Source organism: Tiliqua scincoides, chromosome 5 (genome assembly GCF_035046505.1).
Source record: "Tiliqua scincoides isolate rTilSci1 chromosome 5, rTilSci1.hap2, whole genome shotgun sequence".
Taxonomy (NCBI): Eukaryota; Metazoa; Chordata; class Lepidosauria; order Squamata; family Scincidae; genus Tiliqua; species Tiliqua scincoides.
This window is the reverse complement of record NC_089825.1, coordinates 52,185,846-52,209,153: the sequence shown is the minus strand read 5'-3', so window position 1 is coordinate 52,209,153 and position 23,308 is coordinate 52,185,846. Positions and strand designations below refer to the sequence as shown.

The 23,308-nt window shown below is 46.3% G+C and overlaps 1 protein-coding gene across 1 annotated transcript; it reads left to right on the top strand.

Annotated features, from left to right (window-relative positions):
• Nucleotides 1-18,502: 18,502 nt before the first annotated feature.
• Nucleotides 18,503-22,782, top strand: CCK (cholecystokinin). The gene is made up of 2 exons (XM_066631233.1): nt 18,503-18,749; nt 22,652-22,782. The coding sequence occupies exons 1-2, from the start codon at nt 18,503-18,505 to the stop codon at nt 22,780-22,782; spliced, it is 378 nt and encodes a 125-aa protein (XP_066487330.1).
• Nucleotides 22,783-23,308: the final 526 nt, after the last annotated feature.

The following is a 23,308-nucleotide window of genomic DNA, read 5'->3' as shown; positions in this document are numbered from 1 at the left end:
CCAATCCGGGAGTGACAATCCCTTCCACACCGGGAGCAAGTGCAGTCTGTCCCTGGTCTGTCTCCCTGGCTAGGGGCCTTCCTTCTTTGCCTCTTAGCCTCAGACTGTTGGCAAAGTGTCTCTTCAAACTGGGAAAGGCCATGCTGCACAGCCTGCCTCCAAGCGGGCCGCTCAGAGGCCAGGGTTTCCCACTTGTTGAGGTCCATCCCTAAGGCCTTCAGATCCCTCTTGCAGATGTCCTTGTATCGCAGCTGTGGTCTACCTGTAGGGCGCTTTCCTTGCACGAGTTCTCCATAGAGGAGATCCTTTGGGATCCGGCCATCATCCATTCTCACGACATGACCAAGCCAACGCAGGCGTCTCTGTTTCAGCAGTGAATACATGCTAGGGATTCCAGCACGTTCCAGGACTGTGTTGTTTGGAACTTTGTCCTGCCAGGTGATGCCGAGGATGCGTCGGAGGCAGCGCATGTGGAAAGCGCTCAGTTTCCTCTCCTGTTGTGAGCGAAGAGTCCATGACTCGCTGCAGTACAGAAGTGTACTCAGGACGCAAGCTCTGTAGACCTGGATCTTGGTATGTTCCGTCAGCTTCTTGTTGGACCAGACTCTCTTTGTGAGTCTGGAAAACGTGGTAGCTGCTTTACCGATGCGCTTGTTTAGCTCGGTATCGAGAGAATGAGTGTCGGAGATCGTTGAGCCAAGGTACACAAAGTCATGGACAACCTCCAGTTCATGCTCAGAGATTGTAATGCAGGGAGGTGAGTCCACATCCTGAACCATGACCTGTGTTTTCTTCAGGCTGATTTACCCTGGGGGCTGGGGGCTAAGAATAGGCCCTCAGTTTGGCTGTACTTGTCGTAAGAGGCGACTAAACAGTCACCGGGTAGATGGGACTCGTCAGCCTAGGAAGGCAGCTCATCTAAGAGAAGGAAACTCTGACCTCAAACCTCCACTGCCTTGTGGCTACATCCAGTTCTGGAAAAGGCTTCAGGAGTCAACCTCGAGGCAAAATCAGGAGCCGGAGTCCCTTAGGCAGTTCATGGCTGAACACAGTCACGTTCTGGCAACTCCTGCGACGCCGCTGGAACCAACCGTATTGGCTTCTGCCTTTCCATTGGACCATTCCAGTGACTTGGAGAGGGGGGATTTGCTGCATGGGTAACAGCCTATCCTCCATACCTTCTTTACCCAGGCTTCGCGCACTGGAGAGGACACTCCAACTTCGCCATACATATATACTATGATATGATATAATAGAAGAATGATGAATGAAAAATATTAAGAGGTAAGTTTAGAAGAGGAAACTATTAAGATATGTAATGATTATTAGTTTTAGGGATATATGATAATGATATATGATTTCCTGCACCCCCTTTTTTGTGTAGTGAAGTTTGTTGTGTTTTTTGTGTTATGTGTTATGTGTGTTAGTTTATTTTTGTTTTTTGAAAAGAAAAAAAAAGATTATGTCCACGTTTGGTGGCTGACACCCTGGCAGCCCCAGAAAGGAGCCACAGGTCATGGCACATCCAGAGGTTCCAGGCCAAGAGCTGCTCCAAGGCAGTGAGAAATGAATCCTCTGGGTGCTGTGGCAGCAGGAATGCCCAATCTGGGTCTCACATCAGGGACCAGGGTGGACCAAACATGGGTAGATTGCGGAACAGCTTGGAAATCTCATTTTGTGCTAAGAATGATGGAAGATAAAGAGAAAGCTGAAGGCTCTGCCAAATCCAGAGAGCTAACGGTGGAGAGGTCCAGGGAAGTTCCCATGGAGGAGGAAGAGGAGAACTTGGGTGCATTGTGACCCACCTCCCCCTCAATAATTCCAATACATTAAAGACTGTACATACCTGCCCTGTGTAAGCAGAGAGTGCAGGTTGGAAGAGATGCATCAAACAGCATCTTCCCCCTTCTTCTTGGATGTGCCCTGGTGAGGTGCAACTTGGGCAGAATAAAAGCAGTTGCTTAGAAATATTTTTGTCTCTTATGTGGTATGAATTTAATTCCCTATACAGCTCCAGACTCACAGTAAGCAGGTGTTCACTCCTTAATGTGGCTTCACACTCTTGATTTCCTGAATAGCTTATGGTGATCTACATTCTGGAGGTGTGAATATCTTATCTTTAGGAAGCAAACTGCACCACATGCACTTTTGGTTCCAGAAAAATCAAAAGGTGGGTTGTGTGTGTAGGCTGTTCAGCTGTGGAGTTGCATACAGAAGCCAGAGGTGCTTCAAAGAGGCTGTTCTTGAAATACTGTGAAGAATAGCTGAAATCATATATACCAAACATTTACTGCAAAAGCTACCAAGAACACCACCATCCAAAACAAATTCAGGTTTGTTTAAAATTTTATGAGATGGTGCTACTAGACATTAAAGCCTTTGAATTGCTTTTGTAAATAGTTCTTTGTTATATAATCTCACCATTGCTTTGTGCTGGCTGATGTTTTGGGGGAAATGGCCCATGGTTTGCTTTCGAGTCATGTGTGTGCTCCACTTTTCCCATACTGCTGCTAATATTGCTCGATGCAGACATTGTAGGACAGACAAGTCTACATCATTGCGCCTAAGAGGTGGCCTCTTTATTCATAGCACACCCATCTTATTTCTTCTTCTCTTCCTCCTGCCTTTGACCTCATCCTTCAAGATCAAGGCTGATATATTTAGAGAAGCAGAAAGACATCTTGGTCGAAATCAGCAACTTTAAGATTGTTTCAGTAATTTAACTGTCAGGAAGCATGAGCAACTTCCTTTGTGTCTGAAATTGGAAGAAGAGAACACTTCTACAGCCTGCGAAAACTACAGGCCCTGAAACTATTAGTTTCACCCTGAACCCATCTCTCAAGTCCAGGCCCTGTTTTATCAGTTGTCAGGGCACTTAGGATTGATTTTGCAGGGCTAGAAAGGAGTGAGTGCATGTATCTCAAGTTGTATCCATTATCACCAGTGGTGCACATGGCCATGAAGTAAGGGGGGGGGGGGGAGATTGGTAGGTAATCAGGTGCAAATTTGTACATAATTCATTTGAAAAATCATTATAACTTCAATGCATTTCAAGCTACATTCACCATCAGAAGGAATACTGGGAAAAGGAAAATTAAGACATAAGTATCATACAGAGAAATATGTTACAAGGGCAATATGTTATTTCTGTTTATTTCCTTTTAATTCAAAATACGCAGGAGACAGACATTCATGCACATGCACTTGGTGTTAGTGACTGCCTGGAGAACAAAGGGCCAGGCCAGTTATGTGGCAAAAAACCAGGATCCACAGGCCAGAAATGCCATACTTTTGATGAAACCATGCACTCAATCACTCTCACTCTCATTTAATTGATTCATGGAGTTCAATGTTCTAAATGTGAACAGAGACTTGTTTACTCTTGACACTCAAATGGAGTTTTCATGCTTCCAAAATTCAGATGAAGCCTTGCAGCTCCAAATCCTGCTGGAACTGCATATTTGCTGTCTTGTCTATAGCCACCTCCTATGATTCTGAGTTTGGGGAAACCCTTTGTAAAACAAACATTGGACACAAAATTTCATGTGTCCAATGGTTTTTTCACCAACCCCATGATTAAGCTCAGTTGAGGAATAAGTCAACAGCCCTCCACCATGTTTTTAGCTAGGTGGGACAACAAGGGCAGAACCCAGCGAAGGTCCTGTCATGTCCATGGCAGACCCCCATATGGAAGGCTTGGGGGGAGGAGTTTCTACCAGGGAGAACTGGGGGTGCCTGGACTTACCCCCATTCCAGAAGAAGTCACAGAAGCTTAGCAAGTAGTCTGCACCAATGGTTTATTCTTGTTTGGCTCTTTACATTCATCTGGCTGCTGTTATATCACAGGAGCCAGTGCAACATCCATTCATCAAGATCTGTGCCTGTTTCACCTCACTGGCACTGGGGTTAGCTGTTGTTCAGGTCCTGCCAGTGGTGGGGTTGTCTGCAGCAACCCCACTAGGGGTGGTCTGGGAGAAGCCCCCAGCCGGTGCTGTAGTGCTGAGGGCAATTGCCAGGTGGCTGGCTGGAGAGCAGCTGTCATTCCTGGTGCTTCCCAAGGGCTGGCTCTCAGTCTTCCCAAGTCCAGGGACCGAGGAGCCTCCAGTGGCGGGGGGGGGGGTGGCAGCCCTTACACCCTGCCTGGGACAGGTCATCCCTGACAAGTAGGACCCACCATCATCCCCAGGGATCTGAAAGCTGCTTCTAGGCCAGGGACAGGCCTCAGTAAGTATGCAGGGTTGGCAAACCTTCCCCAGACACAATAAGGAGCCCAGGGAGGAGCAACCTCTCCCAACACCTGTGGGGCTCCTTAGGAGCCCAGCAGCCCGCCCAGCCAGCTCCGCCCAGCCATGTGACTGACCTGGGTCCTACTCCCCAGACCTTCTACCTGGGGACTGGATCCAAGCAGAACTCTCTCCGCTCCCCTACTCCTGAGGAGACCCCTGCTCCCAAGTAGACCCATGTCACCTAGGCCCAGCCCAAGTGACAGGTCCTCAACTAGCAATTGAAAATCCCCTAATTGAGTCCTCATATGATTGTTTTTCCCTCATGGAAGCATGTGAAGTGTATTTTTGAAAGCACTGCATGTAACACAGATATTACGGTTTGTATTCAGAGAACTGTGGATGGTGTTCTGCTCACGGAACAGGACTTCCTCTTTGCGACTTTCTCCAGCACCTGCTGGAGGAATAGTGGGCAACATGATATGGGGGGCACTGTTGTGCTACTGTTGGCAGGCAAATGCCTCTCTCTGTCTGCTGCCACCCTGTAAAGCCTCTGCAGACTTCACAAGGCCTGTCTTGGCTCATTTGAGTTTTGGAGATGTTGGACTTTTGACACAGTTCCCAAGTGTTCCGTGGTTCCAGCTGCAGCTGCATCTCCTGGAATCCATGCTTGCTCTTCCTGGCAGACTTGTGCCCAAGTACCCCTGGCCCGGCTCACCACAGCAATAGATGCTCCAACCCTGGCACTGGGAAGAGCACAGAAGCTATGTCAGGCTTCATCCCTTTCATCACCAGGGTTTCAGATGGGAGCAGCCCAAGTGGCAAGTTTGAACCCAGATAACACAATTGCTTTGTCATTGTCATTAGCCCTCACAAATTTCTTGGTGCTAAGCAGCTGAAGATAGCTGAAAATAGCTCAAATTCTATTTATTGGATTGGATTTATTTTATATTATCTTTCAGGCTGAAGCCTCCAAAAGCGGCTTACATATAATTTTAAAATGACAACAAAATAATCCATTTTTCCCCTTTTGGGCCACAGTCAGCCTCTGGCTGTTACCTCTTCTTCCTCACACAGCAGTTCTAAACAGCAGCTGCAGTCTTCTGGGGCAGGCTTGATGTACATAAACAGTCCTCAGAAAAAATGAATTGGATTTATAATTTTTTGTAATTAAGGCCCCAATCCTATAACATTTTGGCAGTGCAAGTTCCTTTATGGCTGTTGCAAAAGGCGACCCACCATTTTGCATAGCCAGAATGCCACTGCATGCAGTGAGTGACTACATGCCAGCAGCCTACCTTGCAATGACCCCTAGTACTGGTAAGTCAGCACAGGCGTGGGAGACAGGCAGGAAGGGGTGACAGAGACTGAAGTAGGGAGGAGGGCAGATCAAGGCCTGAAAGGGGGCAGTATCAAAAGCAGCAGCACTGCCAATATTCTATCCCTTTCCTGGCCTAATCCACACTCCTGGGTTCCTTGGACATGTGCCAGCTAAGAGCTCAATCCTGTGCTCAGTGGCACGGCTCCATGCTACCGAGCACTCTAAAAAACGTGCCATAAGGCATGTTTGCGAGCCTCAGCACTGGGCTCCCGCCTATGCTAGCCCGGCGCTGTTGCCCAGCCTCCGCAGTTCAGCGGTCCCCTTCAGTAAGCAGGGGCGGGAGTGGGGAGGCCCATGGGGGGTGGAGAGAGGGTGGGGGAGGCGTGACCTGGAAGTATGACGTGGGGAGGGGGCGGGCTGGAGGCGTGCCTGGGGGAGGGAGGGAGGTGGGTCCACAGAGCTCTGCTCCACAGGATCCAAGGCGCTCGTGGAGGGCTCTGCGCACTACATGAGCATCTTTACCTTAACGCTGACCTTTTGGTTGGCGTTAAAGTTAGTAGCCCCATTGCGGGGCTGCTTACCTTACCTGGGGGAAGGGGATAAAAATCCCCTTCTCCTGAGGCGCCTCCCGTGGTAGCCCAGGGTGCACAGGATCCGGCAGCAGCCATTCTCGGTGCCACAGATCCTGGGCGCCCCGGGCAGCTCAGGATTGGGCTGCCCATTGCCAGTGCAGGCCTGAGTAGATCCAGTGGGACAACTGAGGGCTTCCCTTCTCTGGGCAATGGAGCACCATAATTCATTGGCGAGGATAAGGGCACCTACGATTATTTTGAAAAGGATCCAGAAGGAATGTTGGCCATGTAACCCATTCACAAATACTACAAAGGGTGCATTTGCTCATTCCACCACCACCACCACCACCCCCATATTTTTCTGCATATTTCCTATACATTCATTAATGATGAAGTTAAACTTCAGAATCAGCCCTAACCAGTGCATACTCTAGGATTTACCCCTGCACAGTCATGGAAATGTATAGAATCACAAGGAGCATTTGGTGATGGAGCTGTAACTCAGTGATAGAATATATGCCTTGCATGAAGAAGATCCCAGTTTCAACCCCTGGCATCTCTAACTAAGGCTTAGAAACACATCCACCTGAAATCCTAGGAATCAGTGCAGCAAGATGGATCAAACTATGGATATCCAGCTAGACAGACCAATATTCCAACTCCGGCTTTGACAGCTTCCCATGACCTTTCAGCTCCTGTTACCATCAGAACATACAAATGCACCCATCTGGACTAAATGGAAATAAAACGCATCTCACCACTGCAACTTTTGGAATGCTATATATGTTGATTGTGTCATCTGTAACTGCTAAGGGCACCATTGTAGTCCCCACCAAAGCAGTATAGGGGAGAAGGAGATGCAAGATGGTTACTATGATGACCAATGAATAGAGGCACAATATGTTATTTGAAAACATGTTCTTGGTTACAATACATATTGCAATAAATTGGAAGCTATGTTGACTTGATAGCATACTAAAGCCTGATCTGCCCTTTCTTGTGGAGTTTCAGGCATTTGTGTAAACCTGTCAACATTCAACAGGCATATGGCATGGCTGGTCTTGTCCCCGGCTTCCCTGCCACAGGAAAATCCAGCATATCCTCTTGGGACCTCGTTATTTTTAAAGGGCTGTTTATCAATAACTGTCTGTAGTTGCTGCTATAAGCTTTCTATTAAAAATGCAGTTGGGCTCTGAGACTATTCCCCAGATAGTTGTGCTTTTCTTCCATCCAGTCATTGTTTGTAGTTTGTAACTTATCCTGAACTTTTATATAATGTATTACATAAACAAACAGTGATTATCGCAAGGGCACCAAATATGGAGGGGGGCAGGGACAAAGAGGCATGTTAGCTTGTTAGCCATTTAGAGGGACAGACTTTCTTCTTCTGCTCATCTGAACAACTGATGTTCTGCCTTACTCTTATACAGGAGATATCCAAAAATTTTAAGATTTTTTCAATGTCTTTTCAGTTCTATGAGGTCCAAACCAGGTTTTATTCACAACATAATCCTATGAATATCTACTCAGAAGTAAGTCCTATTGTATTGAATGGGCCTTACTCCCAGGAAAGTGAGTATATAGGATTGCAGCTTTAGGATTGCGGCAATATAGATTAATCCAAGACGTTTCAAATCCGATAAAGTGTTGACTTGATTGAGAAAAAATAAATAAATTTGGAGACCTAGAATGTCAGGTGTCCAGGGCAGGAAGCTGGAGTTTTTAAGTTATTAAGGGCTCAATCCTAACCCTTTTTGTCAGTGCTCTCCAGTAATGCAGCTCTGAGGTAAGGGACAAACATTCCCTTACTTTGAGGAGGCCTCCATGAGTGACACCCAACTGCAGGATGTAGCACACGTCCCATTGGCACCACTACGCCAGTGCTGAAAAGCACTGACATAAGGGGTTAGGATTGCGCCCTAAGACAAATAGTAAAATTCTACTAGCTTCCTATTGGCTCTGTTCATGGTACTGATTGTGGAAGCTTTTCAAATAGCCCAGTCATCTCAGAAGCAAAACAAGAGCAGTAAGAATCTTGAGGATTGCATATGTCTACCTAGTCATGATTTACAGCAGATGGAAGAAAAGCAGGAGAAAAGAACCCCCTCTTTATATGAGGAAGTGGGTAATTTGTAGAAACAACCACCCCTTCTATAATTTACCTCTCATTCATGTTATACCTGGCCAACAACCACTTCAGTAACATCTCTCCAAATACATGGTCCTTTTTTCTTGAGCATCTCATTATGTTTCGGTATCATGATACTAAGCCAAGTTTTTAGCAATGCAATATACAGAGCTATTTTCACAGATTTATTATCAGATTTAAAGAAACAATGACACAAAAAAGTTGCTTACTTTGGTGCAGTTATGAACATGTGTTTTGATTACAATACTTTGAATTGAAATATTATTTGCAAATTGTTTACTGAAGTGATACTTTAAATTCTATCTGCTCATTAATCCGTTAATCAAGAAAATCAAAATTTATTTCACCAACACACAAACAAAGAGTCCCTTATAAATTATAGCAAAGGCTTGTTTCATCTTGTCTCCCTTTGTTAGATATGACAGTGACTTAAGCATGTTCAGCTGTTATGAACACTGGGCATTGTGTGAACAGAAGTGCACTGGTTCACTCTGCCACTGCACTGGTGTGCTCTGGTGTGCACTGGTGTGCTCTGTACATTTCCCTGGATGTACAGTGTTTGCAGAAGCAAGCACTGTACCTGGAAACATGTCTTCCCATGATTTGCAAGATTGGCTGTCTAGCATTAAAAATCTTGGGAAGAAACTCTCCTAGGTATAGTGTCAGGCTTTGCAGCATTTGGTTCACAGCATTGCAGTGAGGTGAACCTTTATACTCTTATTCAAGCTATACTTGGTACAGTAACTTTCATAATATCCAAACGGGGCTTTAGAGTAGTGGCGTTCCTCACCACTGTGCCGCCCAGGGGCACACCTCCAGGGATGTCGCCCCCCACCTATGCGTGCTGCTCCCCGCACCCACTACTCCCCCAGGCGGTAGATGCATTCGCCACACCCTATACCTGCCCCCCCCAGAGGTGTTCTGAGGGCTGGGGAAGCCATGCATGACAATGCTGAAAATCATCCTGAAAACCGGAAGTCACAATTTCCCCCCCCCCCAAGGTATTCTGAGGGCCAGGGAAGCTGCACACAACTTCCCTGGCCTTGTAAGGTCTTCTGGAGGCCAAAAACTGGCCAAAACTCAGAAATGATTATTTTTGGACTCCAGAAGGCCTTAAAAGGCCTTCTGAGGGCCATTGAGGGCATGCATGGCTTCCCCAGCCCTAAGAACACCTCCAGGGGGGAAGCAGCAGGTGTGAAAGGTGGTGAATGCCACCCCTAGACATCTGCCGCCCTGGACCATGTGGCCCCTGGGCCCCCCACAAGCTACACCACTGCTTTAGAGATCCCTCTGTAGTGCGTTATGAAAGTCTAATGGACATCCTTTGTATTGAAGCTGTATATCTCCCTTCAAAACTCCATGACATCTTTTGATTTGTCATCATGAAAGGATTAAACTTGACATGAAATGTTTCTAAAATTTTATTAAATTGAGCATCATAACAAAATTATAAAATATATAACCTATAGGAACAGAGTGTCAAATGATCATAAGTACATCCAGTTTTTCACCTGTCAAAAAATGACATGTGAAACACCACACACAGGGCCAACTTTTAGGTAATTGGGAAGATTTCAACCAATTGGGCCCCACGCATGCTGGGGGCCCTGCACTGCCCTTCTGCCCACCGCTGCTTCCAATTGGCCCAAAAGTGGATCCCTTCAGAAGTAGCTCCTGCCCACTTCTACATCCAATTGGCCTGAAATTGGGTCATTTCGGAAGCAGCTCCTGCCCACCACTGCTTCCAGTGCCATGCAGGCAGCAGCATGCACACCTCACTCTTTCCCTGCCCTCGAAGCTCCTGGTGCCATCCTCTCCCCTGTGGGCTGCTGTGGACAGGGCAGCAGTGGGCAAGAGTCAGGCAGTGCTGCACAACCACAAAAGGCACAGGAGGCCAATCCACTTGCACAGAAGTAACAGATTTTTTTTTTCTTGGTCTAGCTCCATTAAGACCTAAAAAATATTAGTGGAGGGAGGCCCCGCAAAATTAGAGTGGGGTCCAGCAAAAGTGTTTCCAATTGGGCCCCACAGCTCCTAAGGCCAACCCTGATCACACATAATGGCACATAATCATAAAAATAAGATTATTTAAATTGTATAAGGTTTAAGTTGATCCACTATGGAGTTCCAGTTAATCACATTAATTGGGACCTTTTGTATACATAGCAGGGCCCATTTCCATCCTCCCACTCCGCTTCCTCCTCCTCTTCCCACTTCCTGGACTGGAGAAGGAAGAAGAACAGAATAGAAGAGGGTATATGGAGAGGCAGCTGGTACATCACCAGGTAAAAGGGGGGTACATTGCCACTGATGCCAGGAAGCCTTGGCCCAGCCCTGATCCCATGGAGGGAGGGACTGGCCCTGGGTTTGTGTGCTGCAGCAAACTTTGCAGAAAGAAGGACACCACCCTCGGATCACTGGGTCAAGGTGCCTGCTCTTCCTCCTCAAATGGTTTGGCACTTCCCACGTTGGCCGGTTTTCCTTCTCAGGCTGCAGTCCTGTCCACACTTTCCGGGGAGTAAGCCTTGACTACAATGGGACTTGCTTCTGCGTAGACTGGACTCCAAGCCTGTCCCAGTCAGCACCTCTCCAGCCCACTTGGTTGCAAGGGTTCCCTGCTCTGCCACGTAGGCCTGTGGCTTCCAGAGAAGGCAGCTTGTCCTGGCTCCTGCCTCCTAGAGCAGCAGGCAGGGAACCGACCAGGCTGCAACCAGCGGGCCAGCTCTCTCGGTTGCCAACTAGCCCAGGCCGAGAGGCGCTTCCAAGGCACAAAGGAAGAGGAAGGCCCTTTGCTGCAGAGGCAGCGGGGCAGTGAACTCCCATCGCCTTCCATTGAAGGGTAGTGAGAAAGCCTGGGGGGGAAACCTCTCCGTTGCCAATCAAGCAGCAGTGATCCAGACAGGCGAGCCGATCAATGCTTGATGGCCCCAAGAGGACGGCGCCAGAGCGAATCAATGGGCGGGCTGGAGCAGATGGGGCGAGGAGGCTCGAGGGTGTTTGTTCGGCTTCACGTGGATCCTCCACCCCACACCTCCCGGTGATCTTAGATCGCTGTTTGCGCAAGGCTGCGATAAGCAGTCACCTCGCTCCCCAGGCACTCTCATAGCCCAAGCCTATGCAGGTCTACTCAGAAGCAAGTCCCATTATAGTCAATGGGGCTTACTCCCAGGAAAGTGTGGACGTCTACCCTTACCTGGGAGTAAGGCCAATTGGTTATAAGGGAAATTACTTCTGAGTAGACATGCATAGGCTTGGGCTCTCAGAGCCCAATCCTATCCACACTTTCCTGGGAGTAAGTCCCACTGGCTATAATGGGACTTACTTCTGAGTAGACATGCTTAGGATTGGGCACTCCCTGGCTGGCCTGACTCCCCCATTCGATTGCCACCCAGAAAGGAATCGCTGTCCTAACTGGGGGTGGGGTGGACAAGGAAGCCCCAAGCCTCGATTCTCCCCAGTCATGGCTTTCTCCTACTCGCTCCCTGGAGGAGGCACCCGCTCGTTTCCAGTCCTCCGTGCGCCAGGAGCGAGGGAGGTCCAAGCTGCACATCTCAGACAACAAGAATCCTCCCCTACACATAACGGGGCAAAGGGGAGGCAACTGAGCCCCCACCCCCCATTCATTAGCGTGCAAGCCTTCCCTCGCCCTCCAGGGAGTAAGTCCCTCACCTGATCCCCCTTTCAGTCTGGCTTCTGCTCTCCTTGTTACGCGCTGGGGGAGGGGGCTGGTGGAAAGCGCCCCCCCCATACCAACCAAGAAGGGCCCGCAACACCAAACGTGAGAGCAGCCCACAGACCGTCCATCCACAGGAGCATCTTCTGTGGGGCATCGACCTCAGTGGCATTTCTCTCCGCATGAGTGTGAATAAAGAAGATCACAGTGGTGTAGAAGGTGCCATAGAAGGAGGAGGGGGACCAAACGGCCCTGGCTGGCCTCGATCTTTTTCTCCAGAGATGTTAGTAAAACGCCTTACCCACAAAGCCCCAACACCCCCTGACCAGTCACATCATACCCACTCCATGTGCAACTCCACAGAAACAGGCTGCAGAGGGGAGAGATTGTAGTGATTCGTCATTCATCTCAAGCCAGGCTGGCCCAAGCGGTGATCCGCTGAGCCCAACGCCAGGCACCGCCAGCCCTTTCTGCGGGTTGACCTGGTGGGACTCAAGAAACCTCCCGTTTTGTGCTGCGTGCAGGGCACCGCCCAGGGACGTGCGACCCAAGGGCCCAGTCCTCTAGCACGGATGCAGCCCTGCCCATGAGGCATGTTGCACCCCACACTAGAGAGGCAGTCACAGAGGCCTCCTCCAGGTGAGGGGGTGTTCGTTCCCTTGGGGCTGCATCCCTGCTGGAAAGCTGGAGAGGACTGGGCCCTAAGCTGCAGGCAAGTCACAAGACCTGAAAGGCTGGCCTGGCTCTATGGTCAGCTTGATGCGGTCACAACAGGATGCACTCCGCTCATGCCTGCGTTGGTTCCACAGAGTAGACCCGGCTTACAATTCAGAGTCTAAGAAAGAGCTACTGCCACTTCAGGCTTTCAGCGAATGCATTTCCTTTTAGAAATTAAGTCCAGGGGTGGGGGAGGGAAGCAGATCCCCAAGACTTCTATAGCAGGAGCAGTGACACCATCCAGAGGAGCATGAAGGGGTGGCCTTTGACACTCCTTTCAAAGGATCTTAGCTGACAAGAACCATCAGGCTCAGAAGGAGACCAGCTGAGATTTACCGGGGGTCATTCTTTTTACTATAGAGCAGTGTTTCTCAAACTGTGGGTGAGGACCCAATTTCAGGTGGGTCTGCATTCATTTCAATATTTTATTTTTAATATAGTAGACTTGATACTACCGTGATATGTGACTGCATTTGGGGAAATGTTACAGATCAGGCTACTTTTAATAATGATAGTAAATGGGGCTTACTTCTGGGCAAATGTGGGTAGGATTGCAGCCTAGGATGGTGAAAAATTTTCCAACTTGATGGTGTACTTCCGGTCATGACGTCACTTCTGGTGGATCCTGGCAGATTCTTACTCTAAAAAGTGGGTCTGAGAACCACTCAGTCTGAGAGCCACTGCATAGAGTCTAGAACCAGCTTCTTTCCCAAGGGCCACTTACCTGCACAATCCTATGCATATAAGAACAGCCCCACTGGATCAGGCCATAGGCCCATCTAGTCCAGCTTCCTGTATCTCACAGCGGCCCACCAAATGCCCCAGGGAACACACCAGGTAACAAGAGACCTGCATCCTGGTGCCCTCCCTTGCACTGGCATTCTGACATAGCCCATTTCTAAAATTAGGTTGCACATACACATCATGGCTTGTAACCCATAATAGATTTTTCCTCCAGAAACTTGTCCAGTCCCCTTTTAAAGGCGTCCAGGCCAGGCACCATCACCACATCCTGTGGCAAGGAGTTCCACAGACCGACCACACGCTGAGTAAAGAAATATTTTCTTTTGTCTGTCCTAACTCTCCCAACACTCACTTTTAGTGGATGTCCCCTGGTTCTGGTGTTATGTGAGAGTGTAAAGAGCATCTCCCTATCCACTCTGTCCATCCCCTGCATAATTTTGTATGTCTCAATCATGTCCCCCCTCAGGCGCCTCTTTTCTAGGCTGAAGAGGCCCAAACGCTGTAGCCTTTCCTCATAAGGAAGGTGCCCCAGCCCAGTAATCATCTTAGTCGCTCTCTTTTGCACTTTTTCCATTTCCACTATGTCTTTTTTGAGATGCAGCGACCAGAACTGAACACAATACTCCAGGTGTGGACTTACCATCGATTTGTATATTGTATTGTATTGGCAACCTTCAGTCTCGAAAGACTATGGTATCGCGCTCTGAAAGGTGGTTCTGGCACAGCGTCTAGTGTGGCTGAAAAGCCCATTTTCCTCAGTGTTCAATAGGAAAACGTGGGAAAGTGGCCTTAATGTAATATGACCTACATACTGTCTCTTAGGCTAACAGTATGAACATGCTTAGGCTAGCACTCTACCTTTTAATATTTATGAAAAAGATCCCAAATAAATATTTACTTTTTGTTCTCAATACCTTTTCTAATGATCCCAAGCATAGAATTGGCCTTCTTTACTGCCGCCGCACATTGGGTCAACGCTTTCATCGACCTGTCCACCACCACCCCAAGATCTCTCTCCTGATCTGTCATAGACAGCTCAGAACCTATCTACTCAGAAGTCCCATTGTGTTCATTGGGGCTTACTCCCAGGAAAGTATATATAGGTGGCAGCCTAAGAGACAGTATGTAGGTCATATTACATTAAGGCCACTTTCCCACGTTTTCCTATTGAACACTGAGGAACTTACTTCTGCGTGAACATGCTTAGGCTAGCACTCTACCTTTTAATATTTATTTGGGATCTTTTTCAAAGCCCATTTTCCTCTTTGTTATGCTTTGTTTAGAAACTATTGCAACCAAACCAAGAGCCTGGGATGAAATGAAACAGGATTGCTAAATGAGGCACACATTTCAAAGTCGAAAGTGTCCGGAGCAGAAAATAATGAAGGGATTTTCTGTTACTAAAATATTAATGAAGCATGGCAAAACATATGGTGTGGCTTTGGTATGGGGGGGGTGTCGTGGTGAGCTTCTGCACTTTCAAGTGTATCCCTACACCACTGGTAGTGTTGGTAGAATAATTTAGGCTACAATCCTATCCACACTTGCCTGGGAGTAAGCCCCATTTCCTATGATGGGACTTACTTCTAAGTAGATGTGCACAGGATTGGGCTTTACCTATCCACATCCTTTGTTGAGGTTTGGGGATCGCAGGATCAGTCCAGGGTCGTGACTTCAAGCGTGAAGCTCTGCAAGGTTTCAGAGAACACCACCACCTCCCTCCCTAAAACTATCCCACCACTTTCACTGGAACGAGAGCTTCCAGTTACATCAGCTAAGGCTCGCAGCCTGGTGAAAGTGTCCGGGGTCCTCTGTGTGTGCGAGTGTCTCAGTTCCACGCCTCCTCAGAAGCAAGTCCCCTTGAGCTTCCTCTCAAGTAAGTGGATCGCAGCCTTGCGCATATTGGGGGGGGGGTGCATGTCTCTGGGCGTCGGAAGTGCCGCCGACTCGCTCCGCAGGGCAGCCCCGCGACGCGAAGAGCCCCCTCGGCGTGCCGGGGAAAGAGAAGGGAGGCGCAGCGCTAACTCGGGCGGGGCTTCCCCAGCAGAGCAGAGCGCCTCCACGCGCGCCCCTTCGGCATCCCCACGCAGGATCGAGTTCTCGCTGAGATCGCCGGCGCCGAGTGGGCAGAGACGCGCGGCCTCCTGCCCGCCCCGCTCCGTCCAGCGTTGCGTCAGAGTTGTGCAAACAAGTGACACGCAGGAGCGCCCGAGTGGACTACTTAAGGGGCCGCCGCGAAGGCTCAGCCACAACCTGGAGGCTGCCGCTGCTTCTCTCGGGTGTCCTGCTGCAGCTGCTACACAGGTAGGCGGGGGGAGGTGGCCGAGACCTGCCAAGGGGGCACCTCACTCCTGCTGGCTTCTTGTCTTCTGGAGTTAGAAGAACTCCTCTTGGAGCATCAGCAGCTGTGCCTTGCAGCACCTTCCCTCGGAACCTTTGGCTCTCATGGGAGATGCTCGTTAATCCCATTCTGGGAAAACATCCTGGACCACAAAATTGGATCTATGTTTTCCGGGTGGCGATCATTCTCCATAAATCATCTGGCTGCATGGTATTGGGAAAGCTTAGCTGCACTGCACTGGTTCCCAATCTATGGTCCATGGACCATAGGTGGTCTACCAGACCCTGAGAAGTGGTCTGTGAGGTCTCCTGGGGGGGGGGGGGACGACCCACTTTTGATCATCATCTCTCTGAGCAAGCCATTTCCCACGGGGCCACCAGAGAGGGCAGAAAATGAACTACCTGTAGCCATAGGCACGCAAATCATCCTCTCTGATAGTGATAGTCCATGGGGGAGCACTCTGGAGATGGACCACCAGAGAGGGCAGAGACCAGACAGCCCACAGCCACACGTGGTCCACAACAATTCCAATTTTTGCCTCAGTGGTCCTCAGACTCCTAAAGGTTGGGAACCACTGCTGTAGTGTAAGGGTCAAGTGAAGGGCTCAATCCTCTCCAACTTTCCAGTGCCAGTGCAGCTGTGCCAGTGGGGGTGTGCGCTGTATCCTGTGGTGATGGGACAGTCACAGCAACTTCCTCAAGGTGTGGAAACATTTGTTCCCTTTCCTCAAGGCTGCATTGCGGCTGCACCAGTGCTAGAAAGTTGGAGAGGATTGGGCCCGAAGGCTACAATCCTATCCACGCTTTCCACAAACCCCATTGACTACAGTGGGACTTACTTTGAGTAGACATGCACAGGAGTGAGCGGTAAACCATTTTTGCCTAGCGTTGCATCTACACAACAGGGATCAAGTGTGTACACCTGTGGGCTGGGCAGAAATGGAATGCAAGGACAAGGGGATGAAATCTCCAGGTCGAAGTATAATCGGTGGAAGTAAGATGTTTGATTTCAGTGAAACTTTCATTTAACGGGTTTGGGAGATGACCAGAAAAGTTAAAGTCTTGGTCTTGATGTTTTTGAGTTCCCAGTTGCTACAATACTGGCAGTTGCATTGTTTTATTTTATTTATTTTTGGTGCTTCATTTATATTTTGTTGATCTGTATCCAGGAGAAAAGAGTAGCTCTGTTTCTTTTCTTTCCCTGAGAATTGTTTTTGGCAGAGTTCCAGAATGAGCTGATTGTATGGTGTCACCTTCATAAAGTTTATGAAGCTTGATTATTTTAGCACTGCAAAAGATAACTTTTGCAATAAGCAAATAAGCAATAAGCGTATTATCTACCATGGAAATCAATGGGATTTTAAAATGTTTCCTTCTAGATGGGATTGTATTCTGAGTTCTCAGATGTATATGAAAGACATTAATTGAATGAAATATATAAAGGTTGGGTATTTAATAAACATATATCAAACAGTGGGCTTTGTAGAAAACCAAACATTTTTTTTTTACCTTTTCTCTCCCCCATACATAAGCATCCACACACTCTCACACACAACATAGCAATTAATGTTATATTTCACCACCTGTATAAAACCCACCTAAGGCTGCAATCCTATATATATGCTTTCCTATGAATAAGCCCCATTGCACACAATGGGGCTAACTTTGGTGTAGACTTGCATAGGATTGCACTGCAAGGGTGTTTAGGATGGTGAACCTCTAGTAGGAATCTAAGATCACTTTTAAAATTAACACCTAATCACCCTTCACAATTCACACCAGGATAGTTACAAAGTGGCATTTTTTCAGTCTTTCTTATGAATAAATTCTGTGTTAGTGAGTGTGAATCTGGAACCGGAGTGTAGGGGAAGGGGATGTTTATTTCAAGTTAATGAAAAGAGAGTGCAAAAGTGTGATCTTGTAATGTTGTGTAACTTTCTGACCCACATGCAGTTTCTGGATAGGAAGTTAACCTTATTGACTTCGTAGGGAATAAAAGTGCTATATATGAAATAGGAAGACAAATATTATTTAAAAATAAAAAGCTTTCATAATTTTTGTGAAGCAGAAAAACTTTAAAAGAGTGAAAAGTGGCTTTTTCCACTCCTGGGATCTTTCCCCCAATCATGGAATGTAACTATGCCTGAAAAATCAAGCAAAAAGAAAATCAATGAATAGTCTCAGTCTATCATGGCGATATGGCATAGAAAAAGCACTGAACTTGCACTGTGTAATACAAAAACAGTTTATGATGAATTTTAAATGTTTCTTACACAATTCATATGTTCTGATTCCAGTGGTAGTTTTAGTTTTTTTGTATCATTAAAACTTTTTTAGTTATCTTAAATTTTGAAGTTTTATGTATCCTGTTGCTGAATGCATTGTAATACACGCTGCACCATACAACTTCATAGCGTAAATTGTGGTTGAACTATTGATGCTATGCCACAACTAGTGGCATTTTTTACATCCTCTCACCAACATTAATAAAGAAACATTGAAATAGTCAAACATGAATTTGTTCAAATTTTGTTACTCTTTATCAGTCTTTACTCTTGCCAAAATCAGTTCAGTGCATTGATCTTGATGCTGCTTCTTAAGCACCAATATGTAGTTCAGAGCCATCTCTTTATCACATATTTAATTTATAAAATGCTCCAGGATATTTCTTTATTTGGAAAGGGATGTAATTTTTGTGAAAAGTGGGGAAGACTTCTGCACAACATCTGATTAGGAATCTCTTCTCCCTTTCCTTCTCTAGCCATGTACAGTGGGGTCTGCATCTGCCTTCTCCTGGCTGTGCTGTCCATGAGCTCCTCAGGGCAGCAGACTTCGGAGTCTCATAACAGCAATCCTGTGGTCACCAATCGTGGGCAGAGCTTGACAGACAATCACCAGAATGTCCGTTCCCCAGCCTCAGGGAGATCTATCCAGCCGGTGGATAGCAATGCTGACCAAAAAGCCAACATTTTAGCTCTATTGACCAAGTACCTCCAGCACGCCAGAAGAGGTATTTTGAATAATTTTCTACCCAAGTGTTCTTTGGTATTAAAGAAATTTCCTTCTAAGATTCTACATGTGAATTGAAAACAGAATGATCTCATCTAGACTGACTTCTCTTGTTCGGCATACTGAAAAAAGTTATTTATTGATTTATCTAACTTTGTAAACCGCTTTACAAACTATTCTTGTTGAAAAGCAGTATATAAGTTTTTTTTTTAATTTTTCACATTTTCATAGTGCCCTTCCTTCAAAGAGCTCATGGTTTCTCTCTTCCTTTTGTCCTCACAATAACCCTGTGAGGTAGGTGAGGCTGAGAGGTAGTGACTAGCCAAAGATCACCAGGAATCTTCATGGCTGAGCAGGGATTTGAACCTGGTTCTTCCAGGTCTATGTTCAACTTTCTTCAATGTCATCTAAAGCTCCCTAGTTCTACCCATGCAAGCCTTTCATCAGCCATGCTATAGTTAAATAGAATCTCCATATTCACGGACAGTATACCACCAAACAGGAACATCACAATCTGAGCAAAAGGGAGAGGTGAGGCCAGAACCACGCACACTCTTTTGGCCCAACTCACTAAGCAACACCCCTTGTACTACACTGAATTCTTTGTTTTGTTTCAATTGTGTGTCCCCCATTAGCATAGCTTTCTGGGGGACCAACAATTAAAAGTCAATACAATAAAATCCATAAATAAGTAAAAGACCTTAATAAGCCATATCCATTTTATGAAGGCAAACTAGTACAGTGGCAAGACAGGCAGGATGTGTAGTAACAGAGGTAGGTAGTAGAAGCTGTCTTAGAGAGGGGTGGCAGAATAAGGGAGACCAACAGTAGTCTGGGGAGGGCCAAGAGGCTGGCCCAGGGAGGTGAAAGAAATGAGCCATCATCAATAACTTGCCCTTCCTGAAGCTGGAAGAGTCTGCCCTGCCTTCCCTTTCAGTTTACTCATGAAGAAAGCTGCTGGCACTTAACACTGATCCCTCCTCCGCTTTGCAGATACCCCAGATCTTTTCCTGCAATGACAGTATGTGGCCAGCAGGGCCAGCCTTAGGAGCTGCAGGGCCCAACTGGAAACATTTTTGTGGGGTCTGAGGTTCACAGGCAAGGGCTGTAGCACCTTAGAGATATAAACAAAATTTATTATAGATTTTACATCTCTATAACAGAATGGAAAGCAATCAAAATGTGCGCTTAAAAAGTGCTTGTGGATTAATGGACCAAATGGTTCTAAGCACATTCTAATATACAACTGCATACAAGACTAGAGTGGATTACCCTAGCCTGGGGGACCCTTAGGCGCAGGGCCCAATTGAAAGCACTTGGTCCAATTGGCTTATAGCAAACTCTAGAAGCCAGCACCATGGAGTGGACTTTGGCACTCCTTTACTTGGCCAGCACCAGGGTGCTCTGGACTGTGGCAAGCAGTTCTCACCTTCTAGCCTAAAGAGGCACAAGGCCTGCAGTTTAAAAGAATCAATGGGCAACAGCTCCTCTCTAGCCAAGAAGCTGATTAATCCAACTGCCTGTTCTCTACCTCTCCTTGAAAAACGTTGCTAGTGCCTGTGCTGCTCTCTGGCCTCAGCTGTCAGAGCAGGTAAGGTACAAACCCTTAGGACCCTGTTTGTGCACCTGTGGCAGAACAAGGCTATTAGCTACTAGACTCTTGGTTAGGCCTCCAGACAGGAGGTTAAGGGGAAAAACAACCCGTGAAGGAAAAATTTAATGCATATTTTTACTGACTTTTTTGGTGGTTGGTGCTCTCTGTATACCAAGAGTCATCATAACTGAAAACCAGTACACAGCCTAAAATTTGAGAGATCTCAAGGGTCATCTTATCCTGTTAACCTGAGACCTTTAGGATTCTCACAACTTAAAACCATCCTAGATCGAGGCATAGCCTATTAAAAGCCTCTGTGGAAGCAGGATCCGCATGTTTCCTACACACCTCTTCCACTGATATTAGCTGTGTAGATGTCAGTTTACATGTAGGTACAGGAGAATAAGAAAGAACATAGGAGGAGTTTGCCACTGGATGTTCGTTTATCCATTTGCTCATAGAAATGAGCACTTAGGACTGAAAGGTTTGTTGAAGCAGGTACATCTCTTTATTTAAAAGGTGAATCAGTCTCTCTCTCACACACACAGAGAGAGAGAGAGTTACCACTAACCAAGAGTTAGTTTCTGTGAAGGTTATGGGGAGATTATTATGGATTCCACCTAGGTTTTCAAGATGTGAAGGATGAGAATAATGCACATTCTGTTTGGTGACATGTACACAAAGGACCTGTTATTATCATGGAAAAAGAGACTTTTAATAGATAATATTACTAAAGGATGATAATTTACTAATAATGGTAAACGACTTTTACACTGAAAAATGGATTTATGTTCAACCTGCTCTGCAAACCACCTTGAGTCTTTTGAGAAAGGAGATACATAAATATAATGGATAGATTAGATAGATGTTAAAACTCCTTTTTATAGGAGATGCATTAACTAAAACTGATTTCTTACATCTCCTTAAGTTTCTGTCTTACTCACTCCATGCCACATCTATAGCACCCCTATATATTGTTCTTATTCAGAGGCGTTAAGTACGGTGGAGCCTGAGGGGTACCTGCCCTGGGTGCTAGGGGGCAGCCAGCAAGGGGTGGGGCATGAAGCAATCAACACCTCTTCCTCCTGAGAGAACCTGGAAGTGACTTGCACCACTTATGGGAGGCACAAAGCCACTAGCACCTCCTCCTCCAAGGAGAACCCAGAAGTGATGTCACAATGTCACATGGGGTTGTGACGTCATTGCCCTGGGCGCTAGGGCTTCTAGTTACACCTCTGTATTCATAATAGTTTTGTTTATCCATGTATCAAATGCTCCCATGAACATAATGCAAAGGTTTCACAATAGTTTTGACTTTGTAAAAGGGAAATATTGGCTAGCTTCATTGTGCTGCTGCTCCATTTGTGCAGCTGGAAATAAATCGCAGAGTTAATTTAATAAATAATTAATTACTACTTAATATTGTGTGCCCTTTACTAGCAACCCTCCATAGTTCTCATGTCTAATGCCAACCTGACTATGCCTGTGAATAAGAGTTTATGGGAGAAACCCTCTAGATAAGTGGTTCTCACCCTTTTTAGCCAAGGACACACTTCTGAGAATGACAATCTGTCTGGGGCCCACCGGAAGTGATGTCATAGCCAGAAATGACATAATCAAACAGGAAGTGACATCACTGTGATGTCAGAGCCGGAAGATATTTGCTGGGAAGCTTAAAATGGTGACGCCCAGGTTTTGCCCACTTCCAAAATGGCGCTGCCTAGGTCTTTTGCCATCTTCCAAGATGGCTGCTGCCAGCTTCTCGCAACCCACCAGAAATCGGATCGCGACCTACCAAGTGGGTCCCGACCCACAGTTTGAGAACCACTGCTCTAGATCGTACAAAGCACAGCAATGATCTGCTGGCTGAAAGCAATGTATATTCTCTTAGGACCTGAACTGTCTTGTCACAGCTTTGCATATGGAAAACCTGATCCATAAGTGGCCTGCATAGATTGGAAGGCATGGTGAAATGTGAATTTCACATCTAATTTTCTAATCAGCCTTGATATAAATATTGAGTTCCACTGAAGAACTGAGCTGAATATCCATATGGCTCTTGGAACATTTCCCAGAACTTTTAAGAAGTATTTTTTTATTTCTTAACATTACAAAACATTGCCCACCCCGTAACCATGTGCACAAATATGTATGTTGAACACTTCAGTCCTCCATGCATGTGATGAAGTAGAGTCTCATCTGTGAGTACCCAGGCCACAGTTAATATTGTACTTTAAAGGGCCACAGGATGCTTTGTTGTGTAGGTGTTTTAGGAATGAGTTTGTTTACTTCTGTTTCACCATTTTTAGCTTCTCCTGGGAAGGTCTCTGCAATGGGATTACAGAATTTTGACCCAACACACAGGATAAAAGACAGAGACTACGTGGGCTGGATGGATTTTGGACGACGTAGTGCTGAGGAATACGAGTACTCTTCTTAAAGCGCATTAAACAATGATTTAAAAAAAAATCAAGTCCCATTTCTGTACAGAAAAACAAATTGTCATTCTTTTCAAATCAGTGTTTTGAAAAACATACGTACTTGATGTAAATTTGTCTGTAAAACTATACAATGCAATATATATTATAAAAACATATGCAGAATTTTCCAGAAAAAAATTATTCTTTCTCCTATAGTTTCTTACTTACTTCCTGTTGACATTAAAAGTATTTCACTCATCCCTATTGTCTTATAACACAAGTGTTGCTGAGTGTTGCAGTCAAGTGCAGAAGGAAAATGCTTTCAGTATATCATACAACTTCCGAAGGAGTGTGGTTTTCTTTTAAAACAACAAAAAAAAAATCTGTTAAGGGCGTTCTAGCAATCTGTTTGGTTCCCCATATTGTAGAAGAGCTTTCCTACAGGAAGCATTTTCATGGTTATGAAAGTCTATTTAAAACTGGTCAGACAAATATCTAGTGAATATTATGAATAGTGTGTCTGCAACTAAACGTTTTCACCTTTAA

What these genes read in the sequence shown, in the direction of transcription:
- CCK (XM_066631233.1), top strand. Translation starts at nt 18,503, where the DNA reads ATGTACAGTGGGGTCTGCATCTGCCTTCTCCTGGCTGTGCTGTCCATG. An exon ending in CCTCCAGCACGCCAGAAGAG is followed by an intron (nt 18,750 to 22,651) that starts GTATTTTGAATA and finishes CACCATTTTTAG; the next exon opens with CTTCTCCTGGGAAGGTCTCT.